The sequence below is a fragment of the Chiloscyllium plagiosum genome, unplaced genomic scaffold (assembly GCF_037043375.1).
Source record: "Chiloscyllium plagiosum isolate Xiang-an unplaced genomic scaffold, Cpla_swu_hap1 HiC_scaffold_1, whole genome shotgun sequence".
Classification (NCBI taxonomy): domain Eukaryota; kingdom Metazoa; phylum Chordata; class Chondrichthyes; order Orectolobiformes; family Hemiscylliidae; genus Chiloscyllium; species Chiloscyllium plagiosum.
In genome coordinates, this window is record NW_028270139.1 from 1312131 (window position 1) to 1338455 (window position 26325).

The window sequence follows — 26325 nt, forward strand, 5'->3', positions numbered from 1 at the left end:
CTTTGCCATTCCCTATCTCTGTAATGTCTTTCAGCCCTACAACCTCTGAAATATTTAAATTCTTTTAAATCCAGCCTTTTGAGCTTCCCTGATTTTAATCACTCCATCATTAATGCCCACATCTTCAGCTGCCTGGGTTCTAAGCTGTGGAATTCCATCCGTAGATCTTGCCTTCTGCCTCACTTTCTTCCTGAGACATTCCTTCAAAACACTCCTTTGGCTAAATTTATCTATCTTAATATCTCCTAAAGTGTGGGGTAATATTTTGGTTTATAATTTCTCTATGAAATGTTGGGATGCCTTCATTACTACTTAAATACAAGTAGTTGTTGTTATCATGAACTTGTAATATGTATGGAACAGGAAATGCAAAACTTGTAATGAATATACTTTCATTAACAAATGCAGAATGGGAAATACTTTGTCTGCAATGTTTAACCGATTTACCAATAAAGTCATAAGATGTTGAGTCCAATAAACTAATAAAATATTTGAATAAATCCTGAATGGCTGTGTATCGTTGACAGGTTTTTGCATCTGATTCTGACCATGGGCTTAATGGCCAAATTGAATATTCCATAATATCTGGAAATGAAAACAAGGCTTTTGTTATTGATTCAGCTCGAGGAATTATTACAACAAATGCTGTTTTAGATCGAGAAGTAATTTCCTCCTACAGGTTTGTGTTGGTTCCTTGTGCAATATCAAATTGTAGTTAAATTTGTTTTATCTAGCATGCTTGAAACCATAAATTTGTGCACCCAGCGTAATAACAATAATCTTCCTTGCTTGAATGGTAAATAGAAATGAAAATTAAATGGTTCTACACTGAATTGGTTATCGATTTCACTAGCTTACCACACGAGTCGTGAACTTCAAAATTAGCCCTTGAATGGAAATATCACCCAGGTACATATGATGCCAATAATCATCCATCGTCACTTTAATTTTTAGTTGAAGCTTGTCCTAGTTCAACTATGTTGATTTTCACAAATGTCCACACAGGTAAGAAGAACCATAATTATCAATTACATATAAATTCCAGTTAAAAAAAAACAGGACATTCAGCCCTCAAGTCAATGGCAATGTTCATACTCCTCACAAGTCACCTGTCACCCTATTTCATCTACTCTATCAACATATCCTTGTATTCTTTTCTCCCTCATTTGCATATCTAATTTCCCCTTGCATGCACCTATGCTAATTGCTTCAACTCTTCCATGTTTTAATCATCCTTTAATTGCATATGTTTCTGCTTAATTCTCTGCTGAATTTATTATTACTTATCTTTTATTTATGGCCCTTTGCTTTGGTCTATCCTATTATATCTTTCTCAGAATCTTAAAGAATCCTATCAGGTCTTACCCCAATTTTTTCTTCTTAAAAGAAATAAGTCCCAATTTGCTTAATCTTTCCAGATGAGTATAACTGCTCAGTTCTGGTATCATTTATTTTCCTGCTTCTCCATCCTTTTTGTAATATGTAGCAACCTTTCTGTTGAAAACTATTGCCAAATGTGGTCTAACCAAGGTTCCAAACAATTTTAATGTAGCTTCTCTGCCTTTCCATTTACTTTGGAAATGCATTTTCCCCTTTCGCTGTGGCCTTATTAAATTGTAATTTTTAGAAATCTATCTTAATGTACTCAACTTCCTTGTGGGAAGAGATGGCCTAGTGGTATTATCATTAGACTATTAATCCAGAGACAGGGGATCAATAAAAAGCTAGAATTAAGAACATAATTAATAACGCAAAATTGTTGTCGATTGTCAGAAAAATTCATCTGGTTTACTACTGCCATTCAGGGAAGGAAGTCTAATTAGGTTTGGTGTACATGTTATTCTATATCCTTAGCAATGTGGTTGACTCTTCCTTAACTGTCCACTGTAGAATTAGGCATGGGCAACAAATGCAAACCACTCAGCAAACTTTCTACAAAACATAGACCCATAGGATTTTCAAGCTTCTATCTGTGTCAGAATGGAGGTGGGGGCATTTGAAATTAATAGATGGGATCCAATTGCAGGATTCCCATTCCTGTTATGTGGCTTATTATTACCTCCTGTTCTAGTGATTAATTCCTGCCTCATTCCCAACCCTGTCTCAAGTGCCTGGACTGGAGCCTGTGTGTTATTTTCTTTTCTCTCCAGGATTAGTGCATAGAGAGATCCTACATACAGCGGTCCTGTGCTTCCCTTATTACGGTGTTTGGGCATTTTAGATTCCTTTCGTTGTGTCAGGAACTCTTCAGCAGGTAACTTTGAAAGATCTTGCCAACATCAACTGTTGGAAAGACATCCACATTAAGTCAGTACCTGTTTGCCAGTCTGGAGACACCATAGTGCTTATGTTCTGAGACGTTCCACTGCTTGAATTTCAGGGAAAAATTAGGGAGAAGGGGTGTCCCTATATTTTTTGTGGCTGATGACAGCCATCATCTGATGACAAGTGCGCATTTAGCAAGGGTCATGAAACTAACAGGAACAGAGGGGCTGAGGCGTGTGCAAAACCTTGGGAGGAGGGCATTGCCAAGGTGAAGCAGAATCTGGTCTTTTGGGAACACTGCTCCCTCTCCATTGCGGGTAAAAACCTGGTCATCAGGTGTGAGGCACGCTCTCTGTTGTTGAAAGTGGCACAGGGTCTGGCTCATCCCCTGCAGCTATGCTGTTGCAGTCACCCGAACCAACTTGCACTTTGTCTGGAGGTCTAAGATGAACAATGTCTGCAGGGAAACCAAATATAAAACTGTTGGTGAGAGAGAGAAGCATGTACCAAGTGTTGCCCTCATCCTAATGGCTAACTTTGTGTGCAGCTGCATCAATCTGTGCATAAACGCTGGTATGCAAACATCAAGTGTCACTAAATATTGAGGTTCTACCTGTCCCCAGTGTTGTGAAGGATGGGACTGGCCTCGTTGCCGTGGAACATTCTAAATAGTTGAACCCTTCTGTATCACCCGTCCTTCATGGAGAAAATTGCAAAGCAAAACACCTTTGAGCACTGGTCTATCAGGAAGTGGTCAGCACAAGCATCCTTGACACTCTGAGGGAAAAGGAGAAGGTAAATCCTGTCACATGGTTCCCTGAGCAGACTGAACACCTCATCAGCAGAACTTTCCAATAAGCACCAAGACATCGCTTGGCTGGTGGTGAGATCCTTCATATACCCACGGTTAGTCTCCGCCACTTCAGGTGCTCTCGAAGCAGCTGTGGGAGCATTGAGACTGTCACAAATATCCTGCTAGAATATACCTTTGCAAAAGAAGTCTGAAGAAAGATGCAGTGGTTTTTGTCAAGATTCGTTCCGAACAAGTCCACGACGCAGGACACTGTTCCCCGGGGCACCCACCGAGACAAACATCGACTGCACCTGGAGGACCATCAACTTGTGAAAGACACTCTTTGATTTGCCCAAAACTTCCAGAACGAAGAGTTGACCTCGAACCAGTGTTGCAGACCGGCAGGACAAGGTCCAGGACAATGTGCTGAGGACAATCTAAAGCTTGGGGCAGCTGGTTGGAGTGGAGGCCTGTGCCTAAGTGGAGTGCCTCAGCGGTCAGTGCTGGGCCCATTGCTGTTTGTTTTCTACATTAATTTGGATGAGAATGTACAATGATTAGTAAGTTTGCAGATAACACTCAAATAGGCAGTATCATGGACAGTGAAAAATTGCAGCAGGACCTTGATCAGCTGAGGAAAAGTGCCGAGAAATGGCACATGTAGTTTAATATAGATAAGTGTGAGGTCTTGCATTTTAGAAAGTCAAATCAAGGTAGAAGTTTCACGATGAATGGTAGGGCCTTAAGAAGTGTAGTGGAATAGAGGGAGCTTGGGGTTCAGGTGCATGGCTCCTCTGAAGAGTGGAGTCACAGATAGACAGGACAGTGAAGAAGGCTTTTGGCACACTGGTCTTCATCAGTCTGTACATTGAGTATAGAAGTTAGAAAGTTAAATTGCAGTTATACAGGACATTGGTGAGGCCACACTTGGAGTGTTGTGTTCAGTTTGGTCACTATATTATAGTCAAGGGTGTAGTGCTGGAAAAGCAAAGCAGGTCAGGCAGCTTCCGAGGAACAGGAGAATTGACGTTTCGGGCATAAGGCCTTCATCAGGAATGTGAAACTCACCTTATTGTAGGAAGGATGTTATTTAACTGGAAAGGCTGCAGAAGAAATTTACAAGGATGTTGCCAGGACTGAAGGGTCTAAGTCATAGAGGGAGTTTGGATAAGCTCGGACTTTTTTCTTTCGAGTCTAGGAGACTGAGGGGCGATCTTATAGAAGTGCATATGATCATGAGAGGCATGGGTAGGGTGAATGCACTTAGTCTATTTCCCAGGTTAGGAAATTGAGGATTAGAGGACATCAGTTTAAGGTTAGCGGGAAAAGAATAAAAGAGAACCTGAGGGGCAACTTTTTTTACACGAGGGTGGTACACATATGGAATGAGTTACCAGCGGAAGTGATTGAGGCATGTACACTAATAACATTTAAAAGGCATTTGGACAAATACATGGATAGAAAAGGTTGAGAAGGATATGGGCCAAGTGCAGGGAAATGGGGTTGGTATAGATGGACACTTTGGTCCAGTTTGGGCCATAGCGCCTGTCACTGTGCTGTAGGACTCTGTGACTCTAGCTGCCACCAAGGCACAGAGGGAAAAGACCACTGTCTGAGGTCTTCCTATTGAAGTTAATTGCGGGTCAGTTCAGACCCTCCTAGTGCCTCACATGCATGTAAATGTCGTCTTTTATATGCAAGAGATGTCTTTGGTTTGTTTGGATCGAGTCAAACTACAATCTTTTTTTGTTGCCTTGTTACAGTACTGTGCAGAACCAAACTCTATTTGTGACTGTGTATATATATATAGAAACACTTTTTATGAATAAAGTATATTTTTGAAATTAAAAAAGTCTAAATCTTCACCCAAACCCTTATCTGTAAGCTCAGCCTTTGGAGAGCCGGTGTCGAAGCTTCGCTTTGTCTGCCCTGGCTATGGATCATGCATGCCTGGTGACTCACCTCATTTTATTAGCCTCAAATTCAGAAAGTTTCCATATGTTAGTTGATAATGGCCAGTGTCCGAGTGAGAGTGCTTCTTTGTCATTGCTAAAGTATTGCTCACTCTCTTCCTTTGGATTGCTGTGGCAGTACTCAAGAATCTAAAGCACAAAACCAGAAGGGGAAGACTGGATTGAGAGGATATTAGTGTATAAAGCAAGAGGTCCATGGTCACACCAACTTCAATTTGTATATCATGGCAGAAAGCAGGATGAGGTGGGAAATGAAAATTAGCCTATTGCAATAACATGTCGTTGGCCTCAAGTATCTTGGAGTTCTGAGAGATTGGCTGAGAACTTGCGAGACACAAACAGGAAATCTACCCTTGAGCGGTTAGACCTGTCTGGCTGCGACCTGGTGTATCTACACTGCGCTGCATCTGCACAGGTGTTGAAGTTGTCCAGCTTGGTGACTTTCACTATTTCCATCAGGATTCTGGATGTGGAGTCCGGTTTGCTGTCAGGCCTTACAGATTGTCCATCCACATCAATGCTGCAGTTGGAGTCTCTGGCCAGAACGATACCACCAAGACATACACATTACTTAGTCTCAGGGGAGTGTTTCTGTATGTAACGTGTGCTACAAAGATTCACCCACCTACCCACCACCTTCTTAACTTCGGAGATGGTGAAGTTGCATCTTCTCACCAGAAAACCCAGACCGGAGGAACTGCTTTGTTTCCCCACAACCAAATTGAAAGCCTGTGTGTCCATAGGCTTTTCAGACTATCGAGTTCACACCAACCCTGGAGAGCCACCTGCCTACCCTATTCCTATAACCCTGCATCTCCCATGGATAATCCACCTATCCTGCACATCCCTGGACACTATGGGCAATTTAGCATGGTCAATTCACCTAAACTGCACATCTTTAGACTGTGGGAGGAAACCCATGCAGACACAGGGAGAATATGCAAACTCCACACAGACAGTCACCAAAGGGTGGAATCTAACCCAAGTTCCTAGCATTGTGAGGCAGCAGTGCTAACCACTGAGCCATCATGCCACCCTGATTTTCACAATTGATGTTTCAAGAAATTGGAAGAATGAATACATTCTTATAATTCCCAATGAAACCAACTCATTTGTGCTGAAGTCAGACTGTTCAATTTGTACTGTAATTGTGCAAATTGACCACAAGTTAGTGCAGAACAGATTTTCTGCTCATTTAATAGTTATCCATTACATTCCATGCCATTATGATCAACTCATGTGAATTGTGGTTCAGTAGGTGAAATTACAATCCTGCCACAGAATCCTGAAGTGTGAATATCTAAGTTGTTGCATGGTTAGGATGGTCCTATAACGGGGCTTGGAGAAAGTGAGGATTGCAGATGCTGGAGAATCGGATTCGAAAAATGTGGCGCTGGAAAAGCACAGCAGGTCAGGCAGCATCCAAGGAGCAGGAGATATTTTGGGCATAACCCCTTCATGCATTCCTGATGACGGGCTTATGCCTGAAATGTCTCCTGCTCCTCAGATGCTGCCTGACTCCTGTGCTTTTCCAGTGCTTTTTCTACTTCGCCTATGACAGGGCACTCTCAGAAGGAATTGGATCCTCGGAATTCATTATCTGTTCTTGCACCTGGGGAGATAATAGCTTTGTGGTATTATGACCGGACTATCAGATCCTGCTGTGGAAGATGGTAGAGAGTATATTTAGTAAAAATGTGAAATAGAGTTTAATGATAATCATGAAACCCTTGTTGATTGTCAGAAAAAAAACTATCTGGTTCACTAATATCCTTACTGCTCTTACGTGGTCTGGCCTTCATACAACTCACGACCCACAGCAGCTTGGTTTACTGTTAACTGCCCTCTGGGTGATGAGGACTAATAAATGCTGGCCTAGTGACTTGGGGCATTTCTTCCTCAGCCAACTGTAGGGGGGGTCATGGCAGTGATGTGCTCACAAGCATGTGCTCTTGACTTTAACCAAAAGAAAAATGAGGAGACTATATCTGAGCTGATGATGGGTTTCAGAGGCTGCTTTCCTCCTCTTGGGGTATCTATGGCTAATTCCTCAGAGGTCAAGGAGGTGTTGTGTTACAAGGCCAGCCTCTTGGCTGCTACCACCAAGCAACTGCCACTGGAACCTGCAGGAGACGAAAGAGAGATTGCATTGTGAATAAAGGGTAAAAGACAGGGAATGTTAAGAGTACATTCATGGTGTTAGTAATGGGAAAGTGGCATGACAATGGACAATGATTCTTACTTGGTTGCTGGGTATTTGCAGATAAATGTTTGTGGTCCTCACTGGCCCGGACCAGGAGTCTCTCATTTTAGAGAGCAAAGTGATGAATTTTGGGTACTCCGCTACTTGACCTGACTCTACTGTGGGCTAATTTCTCCTTCATTGATACAAGGGGAGGGATTAAATGAGATGAAACTCCCTGGCACAACTATTACTACTGGTGGAAGTGGGGGAGGTGGGGGTGGGGGGTGCTAAGGTGCCCAACTGAGTGAGTAAGCAACATAAAACGCATGAGGCTTCAAAGTGTGGGAGGTGGGGGATGGGTGAGAGAGAATAAGGGGAGATGTTGGTTACAACGACAAGAGTGGTAGACCATGAGCCTTAGTGGGAGATGTGTGCAGTAACAGAGATAGAGTGAATGTGATGTAACAGAGAGAAGATGGTGATACTTATCCTGGCATTGTGGAGAAGGTCATTGACCCTTTTTGTAGCATTGCTGGGCATTCCTCCAGTGACCTGGATGGTAACCTCCAACCGGGCTGACCGTCTCTGATTGTGATCTTCTATGTCAGTCCTACTGGAAGAGGATTGTCTTCCTCAGCACTTTCCCATCCACCAGAATCTCTAGGTGCCTGTCTACAAACAGGGGCCCCAATTTTCTTTTGTCTTAATTGTCTAAGCCAAATGACATAAGCATTGCAGGGCAGTTCAGGACTGCCAATGCTGGATGAAGTACACGCTGTACTTCAAATATGTGCCAACGCCAGAAGTCCAGGATGGTGCAGTATTGACATATATTCTGCCTATAACAAATAGGAGAATACAACAAGGGGGATGCCTTATGAGTATGGTGCAAAGATAATGAGCCAAGTTTGGGAAGATAGTTTGAAAAGTCTCTCTAGACCTCACAGAGAGATATCCTCCATGAAACTCACAACTAACACTTAGAGTCATGCAGCATTGGAAACAGATCCTTCGGTCCTACCAGCCCTTGCTAAACATAATCCCAAACTAAACTAGTCCCACCTGCTTACTTCAGGCTCATATCCCTCCAAACCTTTCCTATTCATGTATCTATCCAAATGTCTTTTAAACATTGTAATTGTAACCTCATCCACCACAATAGACAATAGGTGCAGGAGTAGACCATTCTGCCTTTCGAGCCTGCACCACCATTCAATATGATCATGGCTGATCATCCTTAATCAGTATCCTGTTCCTGCCTTATCTCCATAACCCTTGATTCCACTATCCTTGAGAGCTCTATCCAACTATTTCTTAAATGAATCCAGAGACTGGGCCTCCTCTGCCCTTTGGGGCAGAGCATTCCACACAGCCACCACTCTCTGGGTGAAGAAGTTTCTCCTCATCTCTGTCCTAAATGGTCTACCCTGTATTTTTAAGCTGTGTCCTCTGGTTCGGCACTCACCCATCAGCGGAAACATGTTTCCTGACTCCAGAGTGTCCAATCCTTTAATAATCTTATATGTCTCAATCAGATCCCCTCTCAGTCTTCTATACAAGCCCAGTCGCTCCAGTCTTTCAGTGTAAGGTAGTCCCGCCATTCCAGGAATTGACCACTTCCTCAGGAAGTTCATTCCACACACCTCTGAGTAAAATATTTGCCCTTTATGTCTTTTTTAAATCTCCCTCCTCTCACCTTAACAATGTGGCCCCTTGAGTTGAAATCTCCCATCCGAGGGAAAACTACTATTAACTCTATCTATACACCAACTTTGGTCAAATGCAACTCCCAGTTACATCTCATTCAACAAAATGTCTCTTTACTGTAAGGGTAAAGTTTAAATATTTCATAGAATTCTATTAATTACATTCCAGGGATATATATATATTTCAACAGCCGAATTCTGTTCAAGTGTAAAACCATCGAAAGCAATTTTGATTTCCATGTTATTTATGTATTATAGACTCATGAGATTAAGTCCACTTAATGGTAACAGGACAATAAATGCTGACTTTTTTTCGCTGTCATTGCCACCCTACTTGAGGCATGCAGGTCACCGAATTCATGGCGATAAGGCCTGAAAACTGATTTTGGTCACACTGTGCACCATTTACAAAATACAGTTTAGTAGTTCTGTGGTATATTTGTATTACCATTTTTGATAAGTGTCAATGCAGTTATCAAATCGACATTTTTAACTTTCCTACATTTGTTTGAACTAGATTAGTTCTCCAAGCAGCTGATCGAGGAAGCCCCAGGCTTTCAATAACTGCCATTGTTGGAATTCAGGTTCTGGATGTTAATGATAATGCTCCAAGTATTCCTCCACTGAAAGCTGTGCAGATTTTTGAAAGTAAGTTGGGCTTTAATCATAATGGCTCTTTATGGTACAATTAGTTGCCTTTAGTTTTTGATAAGGTGTGTTTTAATGTGAAATCATAGTCTAACAATTATGATTTGAGTTTTTAATGGAAATACTTCACAGCTTCTAGCAATATTACACTATTCTTATTCTTAGTTTATTATAGTTAGGTAAGTAGCATTTATAGCAGATATGTACTCCATGTACTAATACACAAGTTTGTGAACAACAATTGCTAAACTGATTTATTTCATTAAGTATTCTACAGTCTTATTATGTAGATATCCTGTCTGAAAATAACCATTTTGTAAGCTGTGTGCTTTCAGTTTATTTCAAAGTGATATTAAATAATGTTGTTTTTGTTGTTTGAAGTAAGAATCTCTTTCCCAGTTCATCATTGGCAATGAATCAAATAACAAACACAATACACTCATAATTTTTTAATGTTCATGAACTATAATGAACTTTTATAATTGCGGGAAGGTTGCTATTAAGATTGTGAGATATATAAATATATACACACACACAATATACATAACATAAAAACTGCTGCCGTAGAAGGAATAGAAATATGCACATATAAGTAAGTATCTGTTTGAGTCATTTTAAAGTGCTAACTCAAAACTACTTCATAGAGTTAGTCATAAATGTATTGCTATTGCATTTTAGCACAAGAATTGTAGTGTGACACCACCTACATAGAACACAGAACAGTACAGCACAGTGCAGGCTCATCGGCCCTCAATGTTGTGCTGACCTTTTATCCTGCTCTAAGATCAATCTAATCTACATACCCTTCATTTTACTATCACCCATGTGCCAATCCAACAGTCACTTAACTGTCCCTAATGTATATGACTCTACTACCACCGCTGACAGTGCATTCCATGCACGCACCACTCTCTGTGTAAAGAATCTACCTCTGACATCTCCCTTAAATATTCCTCCAATCACATTAAAATTATGCCCCCTTGAGATAGACATTTCTGCCCTGGGCAAAAGTCTCTGTCTATCCACTCAATCTATGCCTGTCATCAACTTGTACAACTATCAAGTCACCTCTCATCCTTCTTTCCCAGGTCCCTCAACTTTTCTTCATATGACATGCCCTCCAGTCCAGGTGGCATCCTGGTAAATCTCCTCTCTAAAGCTTTGACATCCTTCAAATGAGGCAATCAGAACTGAGCACAATATCCCAAGTGTGGTCTAACCAGGGCTCTATAGACCTGCAGCATAACCTCATGGCTCTTAAACTCAATGACCCTGCTAATGAAAGCCAACACATCATATGCCTTCTTAACAACCTCATCAACTTGAGTGGCAACTTTGAGGGATCTATGGATGTAAATCCCAAGATCCGTCTGTTCCTCCACACTGCCAAGAATCTTGCGTATAACCCTGTAATCTGCATTCAAATTCGACCTTCCAAAATGAACCACTTCACACATTTCCAGGTTGAATGCTATCTGCCACTTCTCAACCCAGCTCTGCATCCTGTCAATGCCCCAATGTAGATTAGAGTGGTGCTGGAAAAGCACAGCAGGTCAGGCAGCATCCAAGGAGCAGGAAAATCAATGTTTTGGGCAAAAGCCCTTCATCAGGAATCTAGACTCTGATTTCCAGCATCTGCAGTCCTCACTTTTGCCTAATGTCCCAATGTAGCCTACAACAGCCTTCCACACTATCCACAACTCCACCAATCTTGGTGTCATCAGCAAACTTACAAACCCACCCTTGTACTTCCTAATCCAAATCAATTATAAAAATCACAAAGAGCAGACATCCCAGAACGGAGAACCCTGCTGAACACCACTGTCACCGAATTCCAGGCTGAATACATTCCATCTACCACCACCCTCTGTCTTCTGTGGGCCAGCCAATTCTGTATACAGATAGCCAGATTTCCCTGTATCACACGCCTCCTTACTTTCTGAGTGAGCCTACGATGGGGAACCTTATCAAACGCGTTGCTAAAATCCGTATACACCATATCCACTGTTCTACCTTCATCAATGTGTTCTGTCACATCCTCAAAGAATTCAGCAAGGCTTGTGTGGCATGACCTGCCCCTCACAAATCCATGCTGATTATCTCTAATCAAATTATGTTTTTCCAAATAGTCATAAATCCTGTCTGTCAGAATCTTCTCCAATAGTGTGCCCACCACCGACGTAAGACTGACTAGTCTGTAATTCCCAGAATTATCCCTATTCCCTTTCTTGAACAAGGGAATAACATTTACCACCCTGCAATCAACCGGTATTACTCCAGTGAGGAGGCAAAGATTATTGCCAAAGGCACAGCAATTTCTTCCCTCGCTTCCCATAATAACCTTGGATATATCCCATTTGGCTCAGGAGACTGATCCAACCTCATGTTTTTCAAACTTTCCAGTACATCCTCCTTCTTAACATCAACCTGTTTGAACATATTAGCCTGTTACATGCTGTCCTCACAAATGACAAGTTCCCTCTCATTAGTGAATACTGAAACCAAGTAATCATTAAGGACCTCCCCCATCTCCTCCAGGCACAAGTTCCCTCCAGTATCCCTGATCAGCCCTACCCTCACTCTGATCATCTTCTTGTTCCTCACATAAGTGTAAAACACTTTGGCGTTTTCCTTAATCCTACCTGCCAAGGCTTTTTCATGCCCCTTTCTAGTTCTCCTTAGTCCATTCTTCAGTTCATATCTGGCTACCTTGTAACTCTCTAAAGCCATGTCTGATCCAGGCTTCCTCAACCTTAAGTAAGCTTCCTTCTTCCTTTTGACTAGATGTTCCACATCTCTTGTCATCCATGAGATCCCTTCCTTGCCTCATGGGACAAACCTATCCAGCACGTGCTCCCTAAACAACCTCCACATTTCTGTCGTGCATTTCTTAAGAATATCTGTTCCCGATTTATGCTCTGCAATTCCTGCCTAATTGCCTTGTAACTCCACCTCCCCCAATTAAACACTTTCCCATACTGTCTGCTCCTATCCTTCTCTATGACTAATAGTAAAGGTCAGGGAGTTGTGGTCACTGTCACCAAAATGCTCTCCCACCAAGAGATCTGACACTTGACCTGATTCATTGCCAAGTACCAAATCCAATATGGCCTTCCCTCTAGTCAACCTATCTATATATTGAGTCAGGAGTCCTTCCGGGACACACTTGACAAAATCTGCTCCGTCCAAACTATTTGCACGATGATGATTTCAATCAATATTAGGGAAGTTGAAGTCACCCCATGACAACAACCCTGTTATTTCTGCACCTTTCCAAAATCTACCTCCCAATCTGCTCCTGTGTGTCCTTGTTGCTATTACCATTTCTAAAACAAAAATTTCCAGGACAAATACAAAAATATTAAAATAATTTTGGTATAAAGGAATTATATTTAGTTGACTGTAAAACTAATCGTTACCCAGCAATGATCTATGGCCCAATGCAGTGATAATAAAGGTGACACTTCAAAATAGCAGAAATACAGGCACAGCATTTTCTGTGAAATAAATGCAATATGGTAATGGATTTTTTTTTATCCACTTGTGAGCAGAAATTCATATAAAACTTTGTAGTTATCATGGGCATAAATGTGGGGTTTTTTTGCCCCACAGCCTACCCAAATAGGTACAAGTAAGGGAACATGCGTTCAGAATGACCGTTGTTTATTATTGGCCAGGCTGGGTCTTCCTAAAAATAACTGGTTGCTTTATTAACTGTAAGCATTTTAGGCCATTACACTTGATTCTTCCATATTAGTGGAGACAATGATTTCTTTATTTTAAATGTGTTAATGGCTTGATTTCAGTAATAGATAAATAACTCCTACATGTACCATAAGCCATTAATAAAATAATATTGTATATTGTAACTTCTAGAATAACAATTCTATTAATAATCCTACAATTCCAATAAGAATATTCAAGTCCTAAGGTCTACTTCCGGGCATGATTGAAAGAAGGTTCCAACAGCAAAATGAAGTAGTGCCTATTCTGTCTTTCCAATGGGATGATTTTGCTTAGGTTTAGTTCTGTTAATAGAATTGCAAATAAACTTCTATAATATCTACATTTATTGTGCAAGTTTGCATTTTATCATTGAAATCAACAAAATAATGAAAATGCATGCTTTTATCAACTGATATTATGATAACAGCTATTTATCACAAAAAAATGGTGTCATGGTTAACTCATGATTTTGGAAAATAATGAATTTGTACTTTCAGATCTCCAAGCTGGTTATGTTGTCACACAGATTTTGGCAAGTGATCTGGATCTAAATCCCGTTCTTTCCTATAATTTTACTAAGAATGGTAATCCAGAAGGTAAATTTGCTATTGACTGCAACACTGGAGCCATTATTTTGACTGAGCCTTTGGACTATGAGAAACAGTCTGAATACTTGGTGAAAATCAAGATTTCTGATTCAGTGCATGAAACTGAAGCAGCTCTTGGAGTTTATGTAATGGATTTAAATGACAATTCACCTGTCTTCTCTCAAGAATCATATCAGGTAGAAATGATTCATTACTATCTTACAAATCACATTTATGTCACCCCAGGTACAAGTTCAGTATGCTCACAGTTTACTGCCCATCCCTAGTTGCCTTGAGAAGTGAATACGAGCCCATTTCCTTGAAAGACTACTAGACTTTATCTTTGTGGTTATTTCCACATTATTGTCAGTAGGAAGTTTCAGAACTTTGACCCAACAATGTTGAAAGAATAGTGGTGCATGTTTAAATCCTATTAAATGATAGATATTATAGGATAGAGACACCACTAAAGTTTCTCAATCTTTCATGTTACTTCAGTAACCCTCATGAAAGGACACAAGTTGCTCACGTCTCCCTTTGTTATTCTTCCATCAAATGATATAATGCTCTGTGGCAGATTTATTCATCAAATATCAGTGCCATACAGGTACGCACTACACTAATGTTCTGTTGATAATTGGCTCACTCATAGAACCTGTCACTTGACATTGGTACTATCTGATCAAACCGTTAAAAGTTTATGAGTACGTTCACATTTCTGGGGTCACCTCGATTTTGATTCTGTAAAATTTCTTTTGCACCATCTAAGGCTTATGTCACTGGAACTTTTAAATTCATAAATGAAAATCAAAGAATTGCAATCCATCTAGTTTGCCTTCTGTGTCACTTTGTGGGAGGTAATGTTGGCCGTATATAATCAGATAGAATCTATGTGGATTTATTAGTTTGGAAATTGAATAGTGATGAATTTCTGTGCATGTCAGATAAACTGCTGATCTTGTTATTTTAGTGGCCTTGCACTCATGGAGCATGACTTTTGTAGCACACGGCATAGCCACTTTATAAAGTGACTCACTATGTTGGAATATTTCATCCCGAGGTAGGAGTGAACTAGAACAATTGGATTACATAAACTTGAATAATTTCCACTGGTTAAAGAGTTGGCTGAGCTTGGGTCTCTCCTTTTTGAAGGAGGCTGATAGCAAGCTGAAAATGGATGTCAAGAAATGTGGGTACTTAGAGTTTTAATTGAAATTCATAAGCTCATGAAACAAAGCTCCCAAAAAAGTATTAATGTACATGTAGTTCACCTGATTAAATTTAATAGGTATCCCCTCCACTAATCAGTTTTGACAGAAAAAGTATTTTGATTTTAAAATAAATGAAGGCACTATTCTAATGAATACGTGAAGTAAACAGAATCTAATTGAATAAATAATCATGCAAAAATGTCTTGGTGATTGGTGATAGCTGGAGAAAGTACTTCATACCTAGCAAATGATAATACATTTATTTAAAATGGTTTCTGTTCACTGTAACTAAGAAAACTTAGTATAAAAATTATTGAAATAAAAATCTGATTTTATTTAATATAAAATCTAAATGAAAATTTAATAGAAAATATAAATTCATAAACAAATTAAAATAAAAAAGCGGTAATTTCCCATTGAGTAAAACAGAGATGGATGTTGAATAATACAATGGTATGGCTTGTAATAAAACCATAGTCCATAAATTGAAACTCAAAGAATCTGTACTTGTATAAGCGACTATGCTCATTTTTAAATATACTTTCACCCAGATTTATATCAGTTGATCTGTGGTACAAGAATCAGATTTTACAGACTGACCTGTTGTTTCAGATTGTATTCCCTGAACTCTCGCCAGTCAATACCTACATTCTGACTGTATCGGCCACAGATAAAGACACAGGAGTGAATGGAAAAGTTTCCTATAGAATCCTTCCAGGAACTTCTACAGAGTTTTATATTAATGCTGAAAGTGGTAAGATAACAAACTAAGATTGGATTGGACATTTTGTTACTTTAAATCATGTTATGGCTAGAAATTATAACAATAATTTTGATGTCACTAAAACGATTAACAATTGTGTTTATATGTTCCATTTAATAAATCTCACTTCAGAATTTGCCTATATGCACCTAAAGTCAGTACACAAAATCTACCCTGGCCTGCTATTTGTAATTTGTGTAATACAATGCTTTGTTGTCAATTAAGGATGAGATTTTGGTTGTATTTTTTTTTCAGAAATGTAATTGATTGTACATACTGTAGAAGTAGTGGGTGATGGTAATAACATTCACTGTTGTTAGAGTGTAAATCAGACAGTAACTTCCACTGGCCACAAAGATGCAGTTAGGTGCAGAAATCAAGAAGTTGCTGTTCAAGTTGTTCTGTTATCACAGGATCATTGCTTTACCAGCCTCTTGTCAAAAACCTCAGCATTTAGATACACAGAAGGGAATGAAGTTGGCTTCTTTGTATGACATAAATCCCTAAGGTTACCAGGTGTTAGGGCTTATCTGTTTCATTGTCAGTAAATTTTGGATGGCATTATAAGAACACAAAAGGAAAAAGAGTAGACCATACAGCCCTTCTGACATGCTCCAACCATTCATTAAGGTCATGGCTACTTTTCAACCACAACTGCATGTTCCCTACATCCCGTGATGCCTTGAAAATCCAAAAATCCAGCAACGTCAATCTTGAATGTTATCACACTACAGAATCCACAAAAATTGGAGTAAATAAAATTGAAGAACTTACAGCTCTGAGGAAATTTCTGCTTATCGTACTCGTTAATGTCCAACCCTTTAGATAAAACTATGTCTCATAATTCTAGACTTTCAAGTTAGTTAAAATAACCACTTAGCATCTTGTCAAGCCTTCTCATGGACTTAAGTTTCAGAACAGATCACCTCTCATTCATCTAAGCTGCAGAGAATACAAACCCATTTATTCAATCTCCGCGTAAGGAGGATTCCCTAACACAGAAATCAATCCACTGAACTGTCGTCCTAAGATATCCTTCCTTAACGTATAGAAACCAAAACTGTTGACAGTATTCCAGGTGTGGTCTCATCAAAGCACAGTATAATTGCAGCAAAATTTCCTCACTTCTGAATCCAATTCTCTTGCAATAAGTGTCAGCACATCATTGGCCTTCCTAATTACCTGTACATGCGCCTTAACTTGTTGTGTTTCAAATGCAAAGGCATTTAAACCTTCCTGAACAGCAATGTTAATAATTTTCATCATTTAAGAATGGTCTATTTTTATTTTGTTCCTTCAAAAGAGAACAACACCACATTTTACACCATCTGACAGTTTCGTTCTCATTCACTCATTCACTTAACAACTATTTGGACAGGGATTTTTAATCCAAGGTTGTGAATCCAACAAACAGATCACTTCTCAGACCTCTTCCCATGCAACATGATTTTTAAATCCAGACACCCTACTTTCCCTGGAGACAAGTTCAGCATCCAGTTAACAACATTGCGAATGGCTTGTAGGTAGGGTCTACTTATGGAGGATGGCTAAAAGAGACAGTGACATGACTGGGCTTGCTGTTACTGGGAGGAATGGAGCAGCAGGGATCAGAAGGCCAGTAGACGGGAGACCCCATGCGGTCCTGCATTTTTATCATGCCACCTTGAGGCTTTACGGATGTTGTTCTGCATAGAAGGATGTGCTCTTCCTTCCAAATGGCAGAAGAAATCTGTTGCACCAAAAAGGCATGGAGGCCAGCAGCAGTGAAATCATTCAGAGGAACTTGGGGTGCAGTACAGAAAACAATTTAATAATCTACCATGGAAAGGTGAGTGGCAAACAACATTAAGATGACAGTCCTCTACCTCAATATAGATTAGCATGCATATGACCAGAAATGTCTCCTAAAAAGTGTCAAATCAGGCAGGAGATTCATCATAAGACAGAGCCACAACTGAGCAGGAATATTACTAGTGGGTGCAACATCTCAAATGAAAACTAAGCTGGGAATGGCCTATGTGAAAGGAAATCCAGTCCTCTGCTGAAACTTCCTTCAGCCTCTAAGTGAAGAGAGCACATAATCCAAGAGAAATACATTAGATTGTTGATCATGTGCCATAGCTCCACACATACAGCCTCATGTAGGACGCATCCTGGAGATGACGAGGCTATAATTGTGGCAAGCCATGGGCAAGGACAAGATGGCAGTTGTCCAGAGTGGATCATTTGATAGCTGCATTTATATATATTGTTAATGGACATAATTTCCTGTTTTCTGTCTTCCTCCTTTCATGAATTGAGAGGTTATATTTGTTATTTTACAGTCTGCTGGAATCTAGGCAATTTTGGAAAATTAACTCCAAAGCATCTATTACCTTATTAGCCATGTCCTTTAAGACCATAGGATGAAGTCCATCTGGGAGAGTTGTCAGTTTCATCACATTATTTTGTACCACTTCCAGCCAAACTTTCCACCTTTTTTTATTGCAGCTGTGCAGACCTTTGAGGTCCATGCATTGCAGCAGCTTCTAGAAGCAGAAGACACTTGTTGGTCCACCAATCAACATGCACAGAGTTTCCCAGTGGCTGTGCGGTTGAGTAACTTAGAGTGAACCCTTCTTCCCTCATGATTGTAATTTCACTAAGTTCTTCATTCACTTCCACCTGATTTACAACGATGACTGGAATGTTTTTGTGTCAACTGTAGTAAAGGAAGAAGCAAAATATTTATCAATTTCATTTGCCATTTCCTTACAATTAACATGCATTCCCACTCTGTAGAGAAAGAAAACTCACTTTACTCACCCTTGTCCTTGTTAAACTGTTCTAATTGTATTTATATTCCAAACTAATGTCCACTCATATTCAAAATCTTTCCCAATTAACCTTTTAGTTACTTTCTGCCATTTCTGTATATTCCATCTAATCATATGATACTCATCTTTGCGCAGTTATAAAGCTTTTCCTTAAGTTTGATGCTTTCCATGATTCATTTAATTAACCATAGGTGGTGGGTCCTCCATTCAGAACTTTTCTTTGTAGAAGGATTATACATATTCTGAACATTCTGTAATAATACATGCAAGGCAATGACCATTTCCAATAAGAGAAAATTTAACTATCATTCTTGACATTACCATCACTGAATCAAATTAGCTTTATAGTCGCATTCCCCACTATCAACATCCTGCAGGTTACCATTGGCCAGAAACTAAGCTGGACTATCCATATATATAGAGATGGAAATGTGTTGCTGGAAAAGCGCAGCAGGTCAGGCAGCATCTAGGGAACAGGAGAATCGACGTTTCGGGCATTAGCCCTTCTTCAGGAAGAAGAAGGGCTAATGCCCGAAACGTCGATTCTCCTGTTCCCTAGATGCTGCCTGACCTGCTGCGCTTTTCCAGCAACACATTTCCATCTCTGATCTCCAGCATCTGCAGACCTCACTTTCTCCTATCCATATATATAAAATGGGATGTATGTTTTTAAATATTAGTCACTGTTTATCTATTGTCAATCCACGTAGTAAGGTTTCCCAATCCATTTTTGCCAACTCCCATCTCAAACTCTTAAAATTTCCTTTTGTTAGATTCAGGATCCTAGTTTCAGATTCAACTTTTTCACTCTCCATCTTAATGAGCAATTCTATCAGTTTGTGGCAGCTCTGGGGTCCCTACACAACAAGACTGTTAATCCTTTCTCATTGCACAATATCCAGGCCACAAAAACCCACTCTCTTGGTCTTAATGCCCAAGAGACATACATTTCAGGAAATCTTCCTCCACAGTATTATTGTTAGTTTGATCTGTCCAGTCTAAATGTTGATTAAAGTCACCCATGGTTACAGTTGGATTATCACATCTGTGTATAATTCCTTGTTTAACACTTGCCCTTGCATTTCTACTGCAGTTTGGAGAAGAAAACTGAATATGATACAAAAATAAGTGGGGTGGCAAATTGTGAGGATGGCACAAATGAGTCTGCAAAACTCAGCAGATGATATATAATGTGAAAAAATGTGAGGATATGCATTTTGGCAGGAAGAATAGAGGTGCTGAATATTACTTAGCTGGAGAAAGACTGCAGAGAACTACAGAACAGGTGGATTTTGAAGTCCTTGTTCATGAATCACAAAAAGCTACAGTCCAAGTTCATTGGGTAATCAATATGACAAATGGAATGTTGACTTATTTTTCAAAGGGAATAGTATATAAAAGTCGGGAGGTTTCGCTCAAATCATGCAAGACACTATTCAGATCATAGCTGTAATTCTGTGAACAGTTTTGGCCTCTTATTTAAGAAATAATACACTGGCATTGGATGCAGTTCAGCGAAGGTCCACTGGGTTTACACCAGATGTGGAGGGACTGTCTTATGAGGAGAGGCTGAGTAGACTGAGCCTGTACTTGTCGGAACATAGAAGAGTATTGAAACATACAAGATTCTGTGAAGACCTGACAGGGTAGATGAAGGAAGGTTCTTTGCCCTTGTGGGAGAGCCTTGGAACAGAGGATGTAATCTCAGAAGAAAGGGTCATGCCTTGACGATGAGGAGGAATTTCTTCTGTCAGAGGGTTGTGAATCTAGGGAATTCTGCGTCACATAGGGCTGTTGAGGCTAGGGGATCATTAATTACATGCATGACTGAGATTGGCGGATTTTTAATCTGTAAAGGAATCAATGGTTATGGGGGAAAAGCAGAGAAGTGGAGTTGAGGATTATCAGATGAGCCATGATCTCATTAACTGCTGGAAATGTGTTGCTGGAAAAGCGCAGCAGGTCAGGCAGCATCCAGGGAACAGGAGAATCGACGTTTCGGGCATAAGCCCTTCTTCAGGAAAGGCTTATGCCCGAAACGTCGATTCTCCTGTTCCCTGGATGCTGCCTGACCTGCTGCGCTTTTCCAGCAACACATTTCCAGCTCTGATCTCCAGCATCTGCAGACCTCACTTTCTCCTCATGATCTCATTAAACCATGCAGCGGACTCGATGGGCTGAATGGCCTTCTCCTGCTCCTATGTTTTATGGTCTTAATATCTTTTATATTTTATGTTTAATTCTAATGTTAATGTATAGGATGCAGAGATGTTTTGTAGCAGTAGTTCCTCAGTTTTCTGATGTATGCTTGAGTCATGTAGCCTGATTTTGTAGAGTATGAGATGACATCAAACATGTGATTTTCAAAAACACTTGGATGATGATAGCAGCCAAGCACAATCCTTTAATATCCTGGAGTCCTTCAGCAGTCCAGTACCTGGCTGGAGGGTAGGCCAACTATCCTGAGTGACTAACTATCACACATTTTCCAGAACTGACTGAGAATTTGACTTTCCATCCTATGCCTGGAGTCTGACTACCCCATGGACATCATTTTTCCGGTAATTGTTTTCTTTTGATCTTTGTATAAACACTTGGCAGTACTGTACATGTGCAAACATCATCCAGTACAGGAACAACAAAGCAGAAACAGTAATGACTGGCATTCTTCTCTGGAAGTTGTTGGGAGTCTGATGACAAAGGTGTACAATAGATGTTCATTAGTGGTGGGGCAGTCAGGGAAAGGAGGGGAACAGGTCATTGGCAGAAGCACTCTGGCCCAACCTAGTGTAGGGCTAACGGAAGGATTGAAGTCAGTTAGGTGACAGCTACGGTTTCAAGCCATTGTCCAAATGTTGTTACGAGGAAGAGAAAGATTCGAGATATTCCTTCCCAACCCCATTCCCAGCTTCAAAAACCAGGAGGCTGCCACAATTGAGTTTATAGGGGGTTCTGAAGCCGTACCAGCAACAAGCAACAGTCAGTGTAACCCTGTGAAATGTAAAGATGGAAACCTCTTGCTCTTCCTGGCTCTCTTGAAAAGATATTGTGTGAAGAAAACACCTATCTGAGCCTTTGCTGGCCACACCCCAGTAGATATGGCAGGACAGAATCTAACACTGTTGTTTTGCTCATGTCTCTAAACTAAAATTGCAGACCAGGTTCTCATGACAATATTGAGTCTGATCATGCCATAAAAATCACTATTTTCTACTGAGTAAAAATTTTGTTTTTCTTGTTTTTAGGTGCACTATTTACCAGGAGGACTGTACACTACACAAGTTATAACTCTGTCGTGCAACTTCTTGTCGAGGCTAAAGATGATGGAAACCCTGCATTGAAAAGCATTACATCAGTGGAAATACGAATTCAGGATATCAATAACCATATTCCCCAGTTTAACCAAGCAGTTTATAATATTAGTGTTAATGAAGAGGCAGCAACAGGAATTATTCTGTTATTGTTTTCAACACTAGATCAAGATTGGACACGTAAGAATGCTTATGTTGACTATATTATTATTGGAGGCAATGAACAAAACAAATTCCACATTGAGAACACTGTAATTAAAAGAGAGAATCAGTATAGTGTGGTAGGCAAGCTGTTATTAAAGAATGTATTAGACAGAGAACTTACTGACAGCTATCATTTGGTTGTGTGTGCATCTGATCGAGGAAACCCATCACTTAGTTCAACTACAATTGTATCAATAACTGTGCTTGATTTCAATGATAATCCTCCAGTTTTCAACAGCTTGGACTACCATATTGAAGTTCTAGAAAGCACCCCTGTGAAAAATCAACTTATTCAAGTCTCAGCCTATGATCAAGACCAGGGAGCAAATGCAGATATTAGGTACAATATAATATCTGGAAATGAAAAAGAATATTTTAGATTGGATCATAAAACGGGTTTTGTAGAATTAAAATTACCTCTTGACTATGAACAAGTGTCAAAATTCATGTTAACTATCCAAGCAATTGATGGTAGTGTTACTAATCAAAAAATGGCTATTTCAATCCTTTATATTAATGTATTGGATGACAATGATAATGTTCCTTATTTTGTATTTCCTACACTGAACTGCGCAGTCAATGAAAATGAGCCTATCTACACGTCAGTGTGTGCAGTTCATGCTTTTGATAATGATGATGGTGCCTTCGGTTATTTGACATATTCTATCCTGACATTGCCTTTAACTGACTATTCAATGTATACTAGTTGGAATAATTTTATTATTGATCCAGTTACTGGTGATATATACACCAAACAGCTGATTGATTATGAGCAACAAAAAAAATGTATATTTGTAGTCCAGGCTAAGGATAAAGGTAATGCATCAGCAACTGCGACAATTCAAGTGCATATTCAAAGTATTGATGAATATGAACCCACTTTTACCCAAGATCGGTACTATTTCACTCTCCCTAACCTTGTGGAGGTAGGTCAAAAAACTGGCCAAGTTACTGCTGTCGATAAAGATGCTGGACTTGATGGAATTGTGCAGTTCTCATTTCTAAAGCCCTCTCCTTACTTTTCGCTGAACCAAACAAGTGGAGTTATTTATGTTTCTGGTTCTATTCACAATATTAGAGGCAGTTACAAGGGAGAAGAGGTAATTGATTTGGTGATTAAAGCTAGTAGTCCTTTAATGGGCTCCAAATCAGCCATTAGTACTGTTGCTATTAACATCTCTCAATCATTGGATGCCTTGATAGGTAAGTCAACTGACCACCTCACTTTAAGTCTCTCTGTCTCTTTTGTCATTTTCTTGCTCCTTTCTGTGTGCTGTGGTGGTCTAGTGTATAGATATAAAGCAAAAGATAAAAATAATTCAAGTTTTGGAAAACAGAATATAAAGCTTCCAATAATATCCACAATTATCAATCATCTGAATCATCCAGTAGTATCATCAGGTCATCAGAAAGTGAATGATAAGCAGCGAGGAAAGACACCTGTTAATTCACCAGAACAGCTGAGCTTAGTGGACATTCCTGTAAAGACAAAGTCATTTAGTTCTTCCAGGCAATGTATTGCAGATGGGCAAACTGCTGAAGACAGAGAAATTATGATGTTCAGTGCAAATCAGCACAGTAGAAATCAAGTTCCAGAATCAAGTAAACCTGGCTGGACATACAGTGTTCTAGATTCAGAGCACACCAAGGAATCATACTGCTTATCTTGTCAGTTGTGTCAAAACAATACCACTGATGCGGTCATCAATAGAGAGAGTGTAGGTAGCATTTATAATTTTAAGGACATAAGGGAAGAGGAAGGGTTCAATGTGGATTTTATTGATGATGATGTTTCAAGGAATATTCAGAATCCAAGTATTAAGAAAAATAGTGTCATGATGGACAATGCTAAGAATCACATTTTTATCATGGATGGGCGGACTTCATTGATAGAATCCCTTAATTCACTTGTTCCCATACAAGACCAAATACAAAACAGCTACAATTATGATTACGTACTTACCTGGAAACCTGGGTTCCAACCTTTGGCCTCAGCCTTTACTGAGATTGCAAAACTGAAAGATGAAAATGTACTAAAGCCTGTTATTAAAAATGAATCCAAATCTACTCTCCCACCCCCACTGATAACATCAATTGCACAGCAAGGCATTAGGGTTGTCCCTCCGCAAATGCCAATAGTAAAATTCAATCCATCAACTCTGAAATATTCAAGCTTACCTGTTGCTACTAATACATACAGTTCTACTTCAGCGATTACATCAAATTTCTCTCCATCTGTTTCTGTGCAAACTCCTTCAGCTTCTACTGGTTTAAGTTCAGGGATACCTGAACTTACCCTAAGGCAATCCTCACACAAGCAAAAACTAGAAGAGAATACTGATGTGATTACACTGTCAAATTGAGTATAGATATGTGAAATAACATTTAATTTCTCTACATGAAGCATTATCATACCTACGTCAGAAAGAGAAGATTTAAATTGGTAGGAATTGCAGAGGTAAATTGCTAAATAATTATTTTATAAAGTAATTTCATTCACTGAGCATTGTATCTGTTTTAACTGTTGTATCAAAGTTTGCCAAGAAGCAAACAAAATAATACAAATTATATTGCAATTTCATTGCTATAAAATGGTCACACAGTTGTTGCAATTAACTGAAAGTGTATTTATATAATTTGCTTTTTTACAATATATGCATACAATACATTACCGTGCAGAGCAATAAAACTTTCAACCAAGTCTGTGATACCAAATTGGTAGTACTTTCACGCCAGGAATCTTGCATCTTATTCATGTTGCCATTATTTTCACCTAACCAACAAGAGAGAGAATCTTCTTTGGAGGTGATATTTTCATTATTCATGGAAACTGAGGTTTATATTGTTAGGCTCTGCCATTGACTGGAAGGAGGCAGGTCTTGAATTTACTGATGGAGAAAATGAGGACTACAGATGCTGGAGATCAGAGCTGAAAATGTGTTGCTGGAAAAGCGCAGCAGGTCAGGCAGCATCCAAGGAACAGGAGAATCGACGTTTCGGGCATAAGCCCTTCTTCAGGAATCACTGATTCTTGAATTTACTGATGCCAGCCAGTGTATAGTTTTGAGACAATGCACTGTGGACTGTTAACCAATCCCATTTGCTTCCCAATTGGTGCAAATTACAGTTAGACAATAGGTGCAGGAGTAGGCCATTATGCCCTTCGAGCCTGTACCACCATTCAATATGATCATGGCTGATCATCCTTAAACAGTATCCTGTTCCTGCCTTATTTCCATAACCCTGCATTCCACTACCCTTAAGAGCTCTATCCAACTCTTTCTTAAATGAATCCAGAGACTGGGCCTCCACTGCCCTCTGGGGCAGAGCATTCCACACAGCCACCACTCTCTGGTGGTGAAGAAGTTTCTCCTCATCTCTGTCCTAAATGGTCTACCCTGTATTTTTAAGCTGTGTCCTCTGGTTCGGCACTCACCCATCAGCGGAAACATGTTTCCTGCCTCCAGAGTGTCCAATCCTTTAATAATCTTATATGTCTCAATTAGATCCCCTCTCAGTCTTCTAAACTCAAGGGTATACAAGCCCAGTCGCTCCAGTCTTTCAGTGTAAGGTAGTTCCGCCATTCCAGAAATTGACCTTATGAACCTACGCTGCACTCCCTCAATAGCCAGAATGTCTTTCCTCAAATTTGGAGACCAGAACTGCACGCAATACTCCAGGTGTGGTCTCACCAAGGCCCTGTACAGATGAAGAAGAACCTCTTTGCTTCTATACTCAATCCCTCTTGTTATGAAGGCCAGCATGCTATTAGCCTTCTTCACTACCTGTTGTACGTGCATGCTTACCTTCATTGACTGGTACACCCAGATCTCTTTGTACTGCCCTTTACCTAAATTGATTCCATTTAGGTAGTAATCTGTTCTTGCCACCAAAGTGGATAACCATACATTTATCCACATTAAACTGCATCTGCCATGCATCTGACCGCTCACCTAACCTGTCCAGGTCACCCTGTAATCTCCTAACATCCTCCTCACATTTCACCCTGCCACCCAGCTTACTATCATCAACAAATTTGCTAATGTTATTACTAATACCATCTTCTATATCATTAATATATATTGTAAAAAGCTGCGGTCCCAGCACTGATCCCTGCGGTACCCCACTGGTCACTGC

The 26325-nt window shown here is 39.9% G+C and overlaps 1 protein-coding gene across 1 annotated transcript in view; it reads left to right on the forward strand.

Annotated features, from left to right (window-relative positions):
- Positions 1 to 24879, forward strand: part of dchs2 (dachsous cadherin-related 2) — a 142447-nt gene extending 117568 nt beyond the window's left edge. Inside the window, exons 16-20 of the mRNA XM_043700192.2 lie at positions 528 to 679; positions 9440 to 9570; positions 13794 to 14080; positions 15707 to 15848; positions 21919 to 24879. Coding sequence (XP_043556127.2) covers positions 528 to 679; positions 9440 to 9570; positions 13794 to 14080; positions 15707 to 15848; positions 21919 to 24551 — 3345 coding nt within the window. The 3' untranslated portion in view covers positions 24552 to 24879. The remainder of the gene's footprint in view (positions 1 to 527; positions 680 to 9439; positions 9571 to 13793; positions 14081 to 15706; positions 15849 to 21918) is intronic.
- Positions 24880 to 26325: the final 1446 nt, after the last annotated feature.